The sequence below is a fragment of the Cherax quadricarinatus genome, chromosome 32 (genome assembly GCF_038502225.1).
Source record: "Cherax quadricarinatus isolate ZL_2023a chromosome 32, ASM3850222v1, whole genome shotgun sequence".
NCBI lineage: Eukaryota > Metazoa > Arthropoda > Malacostraca > Decapoda > Parastacidae > Cherax > Cherax quadricarinatus.
In genome coordinates, this window is record NC_091323.1 from 26581758 (window position 1) to 26593882 (window position 12125).

The following is a 12125-nucleotide window of genomic DNA, read 5'->3' on the forward strand; positions in this document are numbered from 1 at the left end:
GGATTAATCCAGCCAAGACACGAACCTCAGCCTTGAAAACCAGTAATATATATTGAAGAATTTTGTTTTCACAACTTTTCCTCCTCTTATCAATCTCATTATAAACGAGATTGGTTATTGGTCACACGATTTTCGCAATATTTTGGGAAAAAATAACAATCTCCAATTTTCAGAAATATTAGTTGGATAATAAAATGATTTAGGATTTCAGTTTTAAAATAGTCATATCTGTAAATAAGGTGCGTAAATATTTATAACCGTGTTAGCAATATTTGGTTTTGATGCACTTCTGCTTTCTTTGAGAAGGAAATGTTTTAGGACGGTAGATACAGTGGTACACAATAGTTTTCTACCATTTTACTACAATGAGTAGCAGTTAGTTCGAAATAGCTCTTCACGCATCCATGTATCACACCGAGAGGTGTACCGTATCTCCGTGAGTATATACACCGAGAGTTCAATTTAATCCCTATTAAGTCGGGGTGAAAGATGTTTGAAAGTGAACAAAGTAACACTTATAAAGGGATTCAGGGAAACAGGTTAGCCAGACTTGATCTAAGGATATGGGAAGTACAATGCCTGCGCTCTGACGGAGGGGTGGGGATGTCGCAGTTCGGAGGGATGTTTGAATTGCGTTGTCTGCATACTTCTGGCAAGACATATTGAATGAGTGATGGGGAATGTTTTTTTTTATACCCTACATTGATAGGAAACGGCTGGCGTGTTTAAAAATTATAATACAGGAAATATATATATCTTTCTTTCAACACACTGGCCGTATCCCACCAAGGCAGGGTGGCCCAAAAAGAAAAACGAAAGTTTTTCTTAAATTTAGTAATTTATACGGGAGAAGGGGTTACTAGCCCCTTGCTCCCGGCATTTTAGTCGCCACTTACAACACGCATGGCTTACGGAGGAAGAATTCTGTTCCACTTCCCCATGGAGATAAGAGGAAATAAGCAAGAACAAGAACTAGAAAGAAAATAGAAGAATACCCAGAGGGGTGTGTATATATATGCTTGTACATGTATGTGTAGTGTGACCTAAGTGCAAGTAGAAGTAGCAAGACATACCTGAAATCTTCCATGCTTTTGAGACAGACAAAAGACACCAGCAATCCTACCATCATGTAAAACGGTTACAGGTTTTCGTTGTACACTCACTTGGCAGGACGGTAGTACCTCCCTGGGCGGTTGCTATTTACCAACCTACTACCTAGTGTGTGTGTATATATATATATATATATATATATATATATATATATATATATATATATATATATATATATATATATATATATATATATATATATATATATATATATATTGGGGGGGGGGTCGTTTCCTTGAGCCAGAAAAGGAAAGACCAGCTATTATGCCACTTTCAAACAAATAACAGTTTCCGACAGTACCTCCCTGGATGGTTGCTGTCTACTAGCCTTCTACCTATTCTCATTATACATGATTATATAGAATTATAGATTATAAGCAGACATAAACAATTGTTTGGGTTAGTACTTAGTTTAAGATTTCCAGAAAATTTGGTGATAATTTATAGTTTAAATCCTACAGTAAGGTGTATGTTGTAATGGAACTAGTTTTATATTATGCAAATTGTTGTAAATTATTTTTTTAGGATAAATTAGGTTAGGATAAGTTGTAACCTAGCCTAACCCAAAAACCAGCTTACCAATCAATGTAAGCACCGTAACAGCATAATTTTAAAGACAAGTGCCATGATTCATTTATTACTATGCATCTTAATATAGGAAAATATAGTGATAATCCGAAAAATACCTTTTACAACAATTTGAATAACAAAAATGTCTCCGTTATAAAATATACGTAATATTGTGTATATTAAATTATCACCAAACTCAATGGAACCCCTTAAGTAAACATTAACCATTGTGTAACGCGACTAGTGAAATGCATATACGTACACGGGTAGGAGAGTTGAATGTCATAGTTATGAAGTTGTGTTAGTTCATCTATACTGACTGTTGCTTCATGTGAATGTTTAACAACTCCTGTAGTACTAACTTGTGCACATCTAAAGTTTACCAGCTATAAATGCTGATTTACTGAAAGTTGACCCATACTGTTTGTTGTCGAATATAATAATGATAATAATCGTAATTATGCTCAGCGGGTGCGAGGATACTAATAGTTTGTGAGAGATGTACGCATGTTGTGGGAATCTCTGGATTTTAGGATATTCCAGCACCACACATACCTGTGACCGGTTTCCAGAGTTGTTCTAATATGGCAGCTCTGTCTTTATTTATCTTTATTTTACTAATATATTTCTCTCCTTTAGGTCACTTATTATGTATCTCGTTCGAGAGTTTTGATGTTGTGGAAGATCTTTTGATCCAATTAATTGGAGCTATCCTTACTTTGATCAGACCTGATTACCTTTTATTCGTACTGTTTCCTCTACTAATATATCGCTTCCCAACGAATGTATGCCATTTTGTGTGTCAGTTTGATGCGTTTTTTTTGTTACTCTGAGTGACGCCATCTTTGTGTAGGAGGAGTCCAGTATTGCTTAAGGTGTGTGGAGATTAATTTCTGCTATCTCTCTATTAATTTCTGCTTCTCCCAGCCTCTATGATTCATCGAGTGCGCATTCACTCATGCAATTGGACTCTCTTCCCATCAGGGAAAATGTTTGTGATTATGGCTGGGAGTTTCTTTGTGTGTGTGTGTGTGTGTGTGTGTAGAGGGGGTTTTGTGTAAGTCCTACTAAGTCTGCTCCGTCTCTCTGGTATAAAACTTAAATTTTTGTACAGTGTTTTGTTTTCTCGACAGATGAGCCGACCAACGTTACGTGTGAGCTCTACATTCGAAGCTTCGGCTCCATCAACCCCACCACCATGGTGAGTACCAAGACTTCATCAACCCCACCACCATGGTGAGTACCAAGGCGCCATCAACCCCACCACCATGGTGAGTACCAAGGCTTCATCAACCCCACCACCATGGTGAGTACCAAGGCTCCATCAACCCCACCACCATGGTGAGTACCAAGGCTCCATCAACCCCACCACCATGGTGAGTACCAAGGCTCCAATCCCACCACCATGGTAAGTACCAAGGCTCCATCAACCCCACCATCATGGTAAGAACCAAGGCTCCATCAACCCAACCACCATAGTGAGTACCAAGGCTCCAACCCCACCACTATGGTAAGTACCAAGGCCCCATCGTTCCCACCATCATGGTAAGAACCAAGGCTCCATCAACCCCACCAACATGGTAAGTACCAAGGCTCCATCAGCCCCACCACCATGGTAGGTATCAAGGCTCCATCAACCCCACCATCATGGTAAGAACCAAGGCTATCATTAACTCCACCAAAATGGTGAGTACCAACACTCCTTCAACCCCACCACCATGGTAAGTACCAAGGCTCCATCACCCCCACCACCATGGTGAATACCAAGGCTCTATTAACCCCACCACCATGGTAAGTACCAAGGCTCCATCAACCCCACCACCATGGTGAATACCAAGGCTCTATCAACCTCACCAAAATGGTGAGTACCAAGGCTCCATCCAGCGCTCACTACCACAAGTACCAGCAGTTAACCATGCTGTTAAAACCAGGATGTTAATCATACACTCTGTGTTTGGTATATTTTAACCTGCTCTCCCCCACACACACATGCTGAAGCTTCAGCCATGAGTTAAAAGCACCTGAGCTAGCTCTCTCTCTCTCTCTCTCTCTCTCTCTCTCTCTCTCTCTCTCTCTCTCTCTCTCTCTCTCTCTCTCTCTCTATCTATCTATCTATCTATCTATCTCTATCTCGCTCTCTCCGTGACACTCATGGGTAAGAGTATTGTGAGGCTATAATAAAAAAAATAAGTAGAATCAACTATGAAGAAGAATGTGAATATAACAGCATATACGATAAATAATTTACAGATTTGTAAATTTGTTGACTTTTGTATTGTTTGCAGATTCGTTAAATTCATTGGTAGCCTAAGATGTCCAAATCAGGACACCCCCCCCCCCCAAAAAAAAAAATACGCCAATACTACCGGTGATAAAAAAATTCTTATAAAGGTTGTGATTCGGTATATACAGGCGAGACTTGCAGTGACACAAGTGTTGAGTCATGAAGAACAAGATTGAAGAGCAACTTCATTAATACTTACGTCACACATCAATTTCATCATTACCTACATACCAAGTTAATCAGTACTTACGTAATATATCAAGTTCATCAGTACTTACGTAATATATCAAGTTCGTCAGTACTTACGTAATATATCAAGTTCGTCAGTATTTACGTAATATATCAAGTTCGTCAGTACTTACGTAATATATCAAGTTCGTCAGTACTTACGTAATATATCAAGTTCATCAGTACTTACATAATATATCAAGTTCATCAGTACTTACGTAATATATCAAGTTCATCAGTACTTACGTAATATATCAAGTTCATCAGTACTTACGTAATATATCAAGTTCATCAGTACTTACGTAATATATCAAGTTCATCAGTACTTACGTAATATATCAAGTTCATCTGTACTTACGTAATATATCAAGTTCATCAGTACTTACATAATATATCAAGTTCATCAGTACTTACATAATATATCAAGTTCATCAGTACTTACATAATATATCAAGTTCATCATTACTTTACGCAGCACGACACAGTATTGTTTTGACTTTAGAATATAACACTTTCGTTGCAGAAGCAGGTGAAGCCAAAAGTGGGTATTGAGAGGCATCCACTATTCAAAGATGCACGCTTCACTTGCCCTGGTGAGGATTCTGATTCTGTACGCTGATGAGTAGACCCCCACTGACATGTCATACAACATATAACCCACCCGCATATGTTTTTGTTTCCCCTCCTGTCCCGCTGGCAATATTATCTTACTGTTGTGTCATTTATGAAGACTTGTGATCAATTTTAATAACAAAACAGTGAAAATTATTCTCATAACATATAATTATCTGTGGCCTTAAGTAATAAGGGAAGTGCATGAACATTAAAATATAAAAAAAACAGTATTTAAAACTGTTGTCTCCGGATGCTTTGTTGAGTTAAATACCATCAGCTTTAAGTTAAAACTATTTCCTGGACTGTATTGTGGGAGAAACACACTGAAGGTTTCCTGGATATACCTCAGCAAATATACTGGAAATATTTACAAGCTTAATGGAGAGAGATAATGGAATGAGCTCATATGCAGAGGCTTTTATTGGGACAATGTTTCCATCAGGATAGAGCTTTATCAAGTCATTGTATAGCTGTACCCTGACTATTGTTCCAATTAAAGCTTTATCAAGTCATTGTATAGCTGTACCCAGACTATTGTTCCAATAAAAGCTTTATCAAGTCATTGTATAGCTGTACCCAGACTATTGTTCCAATAAAAGCTTTATCAAGTCATTGTATAGCTGTACCCTGACTATTGTTCCAATAAAAGCTTTATCAAGTCATTGTATAGCTGTACCCTGACTTTTGTTCCAATAAAAGCTTTATCAAGTCATTGTATAGCTGTACCCTGACTATTGTTCCAATAAAAGCTTGTTCTACATGCAGAAAGGTTGGTTTTAAAATATGTTATAGAAGTCATTAGGCCTGAAATATGATCTGAAGCCAAAGATATATCACCGTCAATAAAGGTATAATTCACCTTTTATTACTTTTAAGATAAATATAAAAGTTTCAAGTAATTATTAAGCCGCAGACGCCCGCCATGATGTACATATTACTTTTATCGCATTTCAATTTTTTTCACAAGGAAAATGTCCACCACATAATAACTACTTCTTCATAACCACAACTACTTACCTCTCCTTCATAACCACAACTACTTACCTCCCCTTCATAACCACAACTACTTACCTCCCCTTCATAACCACAACTACTTACCTCCCCTTCATAACCACAACTACTTACCTCCCCTTCATAACCACAACTACTTACCTCTCCTTCATAACCACAACTACTTACCTCCCCTTCATAACCACAACTACTTACCTCCCCTTCATAACCACAACTACTTACCTCCCCTTCATAACCACAACTACTTACCTCCCCTTCATAACCACAACTACTTACCTCTCCTTCATAACCACAACTACTTACCTCCCCTTCATAACCACAACTACTTACCTCCCCTTCATAACCACAACTACTTACCTCCCCTTCATAACCACAACTACTTACCTCCCCTTCATAACCACAACTACTTACCTCTCCTTCATAACCACAACTACTTACCTCCCCTTCATAACCACAACTACTTACCTCCCCTTCATAACCACAACTACTTACCTCCCCTTCATAACCACAACTACTTACCTCTCCTTCATAACCACAACTACTTACCTCTCCTTCATAACCACAACTACTTACCTCCCCTTCATAACCACAACTACTTACCTCTCCTTCATAACCACAACTACTTACCTCCCCTTCATAACCACAACTACTTACCTCTCCTTCATAACCACAACTACTTACCTCCCCTTCATAACCACAACTACTTACCTCTCCTTCATAACCACAACTACTTACCTCTCCTTCATAACCACAACTACTTACCTCTCCTTCATAACCACAACTACTTACCTCTCCTTCATAACCACAACTACTTACCTCTCCTTCATAACCACAACTACTTACCTCTCCTCCATAACCACAACTACTTACCTCTCCTCCATAACCACAACTACTTACCTCTCCTCCATAACCACAACTACTTACCTCTCCTCCATAACCACAACTACTTACCTCTCCTTCATAACCACAACTACTTCCCTTCCCTTCATAACCACAACTACTTACCTCTCCTTCATAACCACAACTACTTACCTCCCCTTCATAACCACAACTACTTACCTCTCCTTCATAACCACAACTACTTACCTCTCCTCCATAACCACAACTACTTACCTCCCCTTCATAACCACAACTACTTACCTCTCCTTCATAACCACAACTACTTATCTCCCCTTCATAACCACAACTACTTACCTCTCCTTCATAACCACAACTACTTACCTCTCCTCCATAACCACAACTACTTACCTCCCCTTCATAACCACAACTACTTACCTCTCCTTCATAACCACAACTACTTCCCTTCCCTTCATAACCACAACTGCTTACCTCTCCTTCATAACCACAACTACTTACCTCCCCTTCATAACCACAACTACTTACCTCTCCTTCATAACCACAACTACTTCCCTTCCCTTCATAACCACAACTACTTACCTCTCCTTCATAACCACAACTACTTACCTCCCCTTCATAACCACAACTACTTACCTCCCCTTCATAACCACAACTACTTACCTCCCCTTCATAACCACAACTACTTCCCTTCCCTTCATAACCACAACTACTTACCTCTCCTTCATAACCACAACTACTTCCCTTCCCTTCATAACCACAACTACTTACCTCTCCTTCATAACCACAACTACTTACCTCCCCTTCATAACCACAACTACTTACCTCCCCTTCATAACCACAACTACTTACCTCCCCTTCATAACCACAACTACTTACCTCCCCTTCATAACCACAACTACTTACCTCCCCTTCATAACCACAACTACTTACCTCCCCTTCATAACCACAACTACTTACCTCCCCTTCATAACCACAACTACTTCCCTTCCCTTCATAACCACAACTGCTTACCTCTCCTTCATAACCACAACTACTTACCTCCCCTTCATAACCACAACTACTTACCTCCCCTTCATAACCACAACTACTTCCCTTCCCTTCATAACCACAACTACTTACCTCTCCTTCATAACCACAACTACTTACCTCTCCTTCATAACCACAACTACTTACCTCTCCTTCATAACCACAACTACTTACCTCCCCTTCATAACCACAACTACTTAGCTCTCCTTCATAACCACAACTACTTACCTCTCCTCCATAACCACAACTACTTACCTCCCCTTCATAACCACAACTACTTACCTCTCCTTCATAACCACAACTACTTCCCTTCCCTTCATAACCACAACTGCTTACCTCTCCTTCATAACCACAACTACTTACCTCCCCTTCATAACCACAACTACTTACCTCTCCTTCATAACCACAACTACTTCCCTTCCCTTCATAACCACAACTACTTACCTCTCCTTCATAACCACAACTACTTACCTCTCCTTCATAACCACAACTACTTACCTCTCCTTCATAACCACAACTACTTACCTCCCCTTCATAACCACAACTACTTAGCTCTCCTTCATAACCACAACTACTTACTACCTATCCTTTACTATAACAAGTACTTACTACCTATCTTTCATAACTACAACTATGCCACAACTACTTACACTAAATAATCACAAACATGCTATAAATATTGATGCTCGTGTAACAATACTTACATAACCCCCCACTAGTAATGCTTGCTGCTTCCCTCAATAACCACCACACAGGAAATACACCTCAGAACCTGGATTATTATTTTACCAAGATTTTCTGTTGCTAAACCGCGATTAGCAGACGGAGATTCGAGCCTACATCACTCAGTGCGCTGAATGACCCACATGATTTTAGCGCTTCATTGAATGTAAAGTACAAAATGAAATGGCAAACAGTCAGGGTTGCAGTGGTAAATTAGAGCATCATTCAACACATGCTCCACACAGATTACACAACACAAAGGCTTGTCCCTGATTTGTGTTCATAATTTGGGTCGTCATTTGCTGGGTTGTGGACGTGATAATGGAGGACACGCTTGTATGTTCTCATTTAAATCAAAATTGTAAATTATTTTGCTGGAGAGGAACTAGATTGGGATTCGGCGTAAGGATTTACGACAGTCAATTGTTGGAATTTAAACAAATCTATGCTATACAACACGCACATGAAAGAACCTGAGCAAATTTAAACACACACACACTACAGCAAAGTGACAAGGGAAATGGATGGAGTACCTAGCTGGAGAATGCCTGGTCGTTAAGGGAAAACATTCATATTGGAAGAGGAAATTTTAAGAACGAATAGTCTGTGGTTCAGCCGAAGCTGCAGAGAACAAAAAACTAGAAGTGCAGAGACATGAAAAATTATAGAAAACGAAGAAGGGAAGTGAGCAGAAAAGTCAGAGACGAATATGCGAACCTGCGTCACGCTTACATCAGAAGAGATGAGAGTAAATGATAAGACTAACGAAGGAAAAAGAGCTCACGAGAAACGACAGGGAAATCCTTGAGGAGCTGAACAAACTATTTACAAATATATTCTCAGTGGAAACAGCGGCAACAGCAGAAAATCAGAGAAAAGGTTCACCAACGACTGCTGAACACCACGCACACAAAAAGGGAAGAGGTTAAAAAACTTCTGAGTAAGTTGGATACATCAAAGGCAGTGGATCTGAGGAAGTTCCACCCTGGATTCTGCGAGAGGAAGCAGCAGCAGCAGCACCGAATCATCAACTAAAATCTACCAGTCTGTGGATAAGGGACAATTGCTAGAGATCTGGAAGACTTCAAATGTAGTCCTAATATTTAAGAAAGGATACAAACTAGTATGACAAGCACTAAATCCGTATGGTCCTTACAGCTAGATTTCCACAAGAAAAACTGGATGGGAGTACGAAGGACTTTGCTGTGACATAATTTGTTAGCATGTTTATTTTAATAAAAATATATGTTAGATAAAAATATATAAGAGGGGAGTCGAGAGTAGTTGCATGTGTTGTGTTTATGATTGAAAGTCTTTACCAAGAAATTGTTTTCATTAGGCACGTGTTACTTGAGACATTCCATAGCCTTTAGTCTCTCGCACCTCGAATAAAGTGGGAGAGACCAGATTGTTTCTGAATTTAGAGGAATAACTACGATATCCCTTGATTAAATTAACAATATAATAAAGTGAATTAAAATTGATGACCCAAAAATCGTGAAGAAAAGACAGTTGTACAGACAATGTATTATGTTCTCATTGTTTCGCTCTATGTAGAGCTTTACCAGAAGATTGATTTGATAAAGCTCTATAAATGGGAAACGCAACAGTAAAAGCTTACTCTGCACCCGTCTGTCTTCATTACTGTGCGCAGTACTCTGCTGTATCCACCAGAAATTACAAAAACAGAGTGAGACACTATCCGGTTACCAGAGTTTGTTGCAACATTACACTCTAGTCTTGCTTTATGGCACAATTCACTTCGGCAATCAAGTATTGCACAAATTGGTCTCTACCATTTATATTTTTGCAGTGGACTTTTGCTGGAATTTTCCTGTTAGTTTATAGTCGTCCCTCATAAACTCTTACATATACATTTATTGTGAATGTAAAAATATTTTTTACAGTAATATTCTACGGTCTTCACGATTTTTGTATTTTTTTTTATATGAACATCCTCAGTGCTTGTAGGATGGTGGGTGGGGAGGGGCGATAATCACTGTGCGTGTGGGAGGTAGTGTGTGGGAGATGGAGTGTGGGTGGGGTGTTTATGATTTAATATGGTGCTGGAGGGAGTATGTGTGTAATATATTTTTTTTCAGTACCGTAGTTATTTTGTCTTCGGTGTTTTAGAGTAAGCTATTGGTATATAAGAATTTATTCTACATTAAGGTGACGTGGATGTTGACTCCACACACTCTGGCCGTTACAGTTAACCACTAAAGCTTTTTTTCATGACTTTTTATAGAAAATATAACAAATGATCGTCTGATAATTACTGGTAGTGTGGCTAATACTGTTAGCATTTGTCGTAACTAATTCACAATTCTGTGAGGAGACTTTAGATGGTTTTTCGATCTTTCGTAGACCATTATGGTTTAAGATGGATTTAAACGTACAGGTTGCGAAAAATTTCCTCTGTAAGTTTTAGTGCAAATTGTTATGAATAGTTCCAACCACTGTATAGTGGTTAATTCTTCATTATTATCTATGTATATACTTTTTTACACGAAAGATTATTATCCTTGAACGTATAAACTTACAGAAGTTAAAGGAGAACTTTCCTGTCTCGAAACAATGTCTAAAATACTGTGCTTTTGGTTCTCAGTATTTTATTTATGCAACAACGGCCGACTATTTTTTTATAGAATCAAAAACAAAAAAAAATTAGAATCCTTGGCTTAGCTCTGCGCATGCCATTGAGCACTATAACTTTGTTATTTAAAATATTATATGGTAAAAGATGCAGCCGAGTTTGAGTTAGAAGTACGTTATGTCTGGTTCCACCTCACCACTCTCAGCACCTTCGTTATCTTCCCTTCAAGACGGCTTTATTAGCATATTTACTAGCTCTTATTTTCCCCTCTTAGTTTCATTTTGTCTACGCTGTGCTAAAAAAAATTTCATGTGTTGGCAGCAGCAACACAGGACGGTGGTCATGCTGAAAGTGGGTCTTGTGTTATGAGCACTCGCGCACCACAATACATGTAACATTGGTGTGTTACCTGCTGTTGTATCACTTCTACCATCCTCCTCCCCATCTCTTCCACTCTCTTCCTCTCTCTGTCCACTTTACTTTCGTTTAACTCTTACTCTTTGTCTTCTTTTCCTTCCATCTCGCCATCTCTTTTTCTTGCTCTTCTTCCTTATAGATTTCTTGGCTCTCCTCGCCAAGTCAAGATCGAGAATGTGAGGATCTTCGTATTGAGACTGGAGGAATGAAGGACTCTGAAAGTTTTGATAAAAAGAATAAGAGATTTTTCTCTCTTTACGCGCAGGCGCGCTCGTGTGCCTGTGTGTAAAAAAAATACCTTATTCACACACACACACACACACACACACACACACACACACACACACACACACACACACACACACACACACACACACACACACACACACACACACACACACACACAACTCCCCCACCCCCACACGCACACACACACACAAATAACAGACACACGCACTACAATACCTAACCCATTAAAAAAAATGAGGATTCAGAGAGGAAGTCGGAGGCTCAGGGGATCAGAGGAAGATGGTCCTGGAAAGGAAGAATGGATGGAAGAGCACTGTAAAAATATGGAACAAGAGTGGGAGAGCGAACTAGGTGAGCTTTCTGTGAAAATGGAGAAGAGGATGAAGGCAGAGAAGAAGAACTGGAAGTCGCAAGCCGAAGCAGCAGAAGCCTGGATAC

At 39.2% G+C, this 12125-nt stretch overlaps 1 protein-coding gene across 2 annotated transcripts in view; it reads left to right on the forward strand.

Moving 5' to 3' along the window:
* Positions 1-12125, forward strand: part of LOC128690149 (glycine receptor subunit alpha-2-like) — a 303369-nt gene that overhangs the window by 110712 nt on the left and 180532 nt on the right. For both annotated transcript variants that reach the window (XR_011392685.1, XM_070090555.1), the window contains exon 3: positions 2814-2881. Coding sequence is in view for 1 of the 2 variants with exons in the window: in XM_070090555.1 (XP_069946656.1) it covers positions 2814-2881 (68 nt within the window). In the remaining variant the exon portion in view is untranslated. The remainder of the gene's footprint in view (positions 1-2813; positions 2882-12125) is intronic.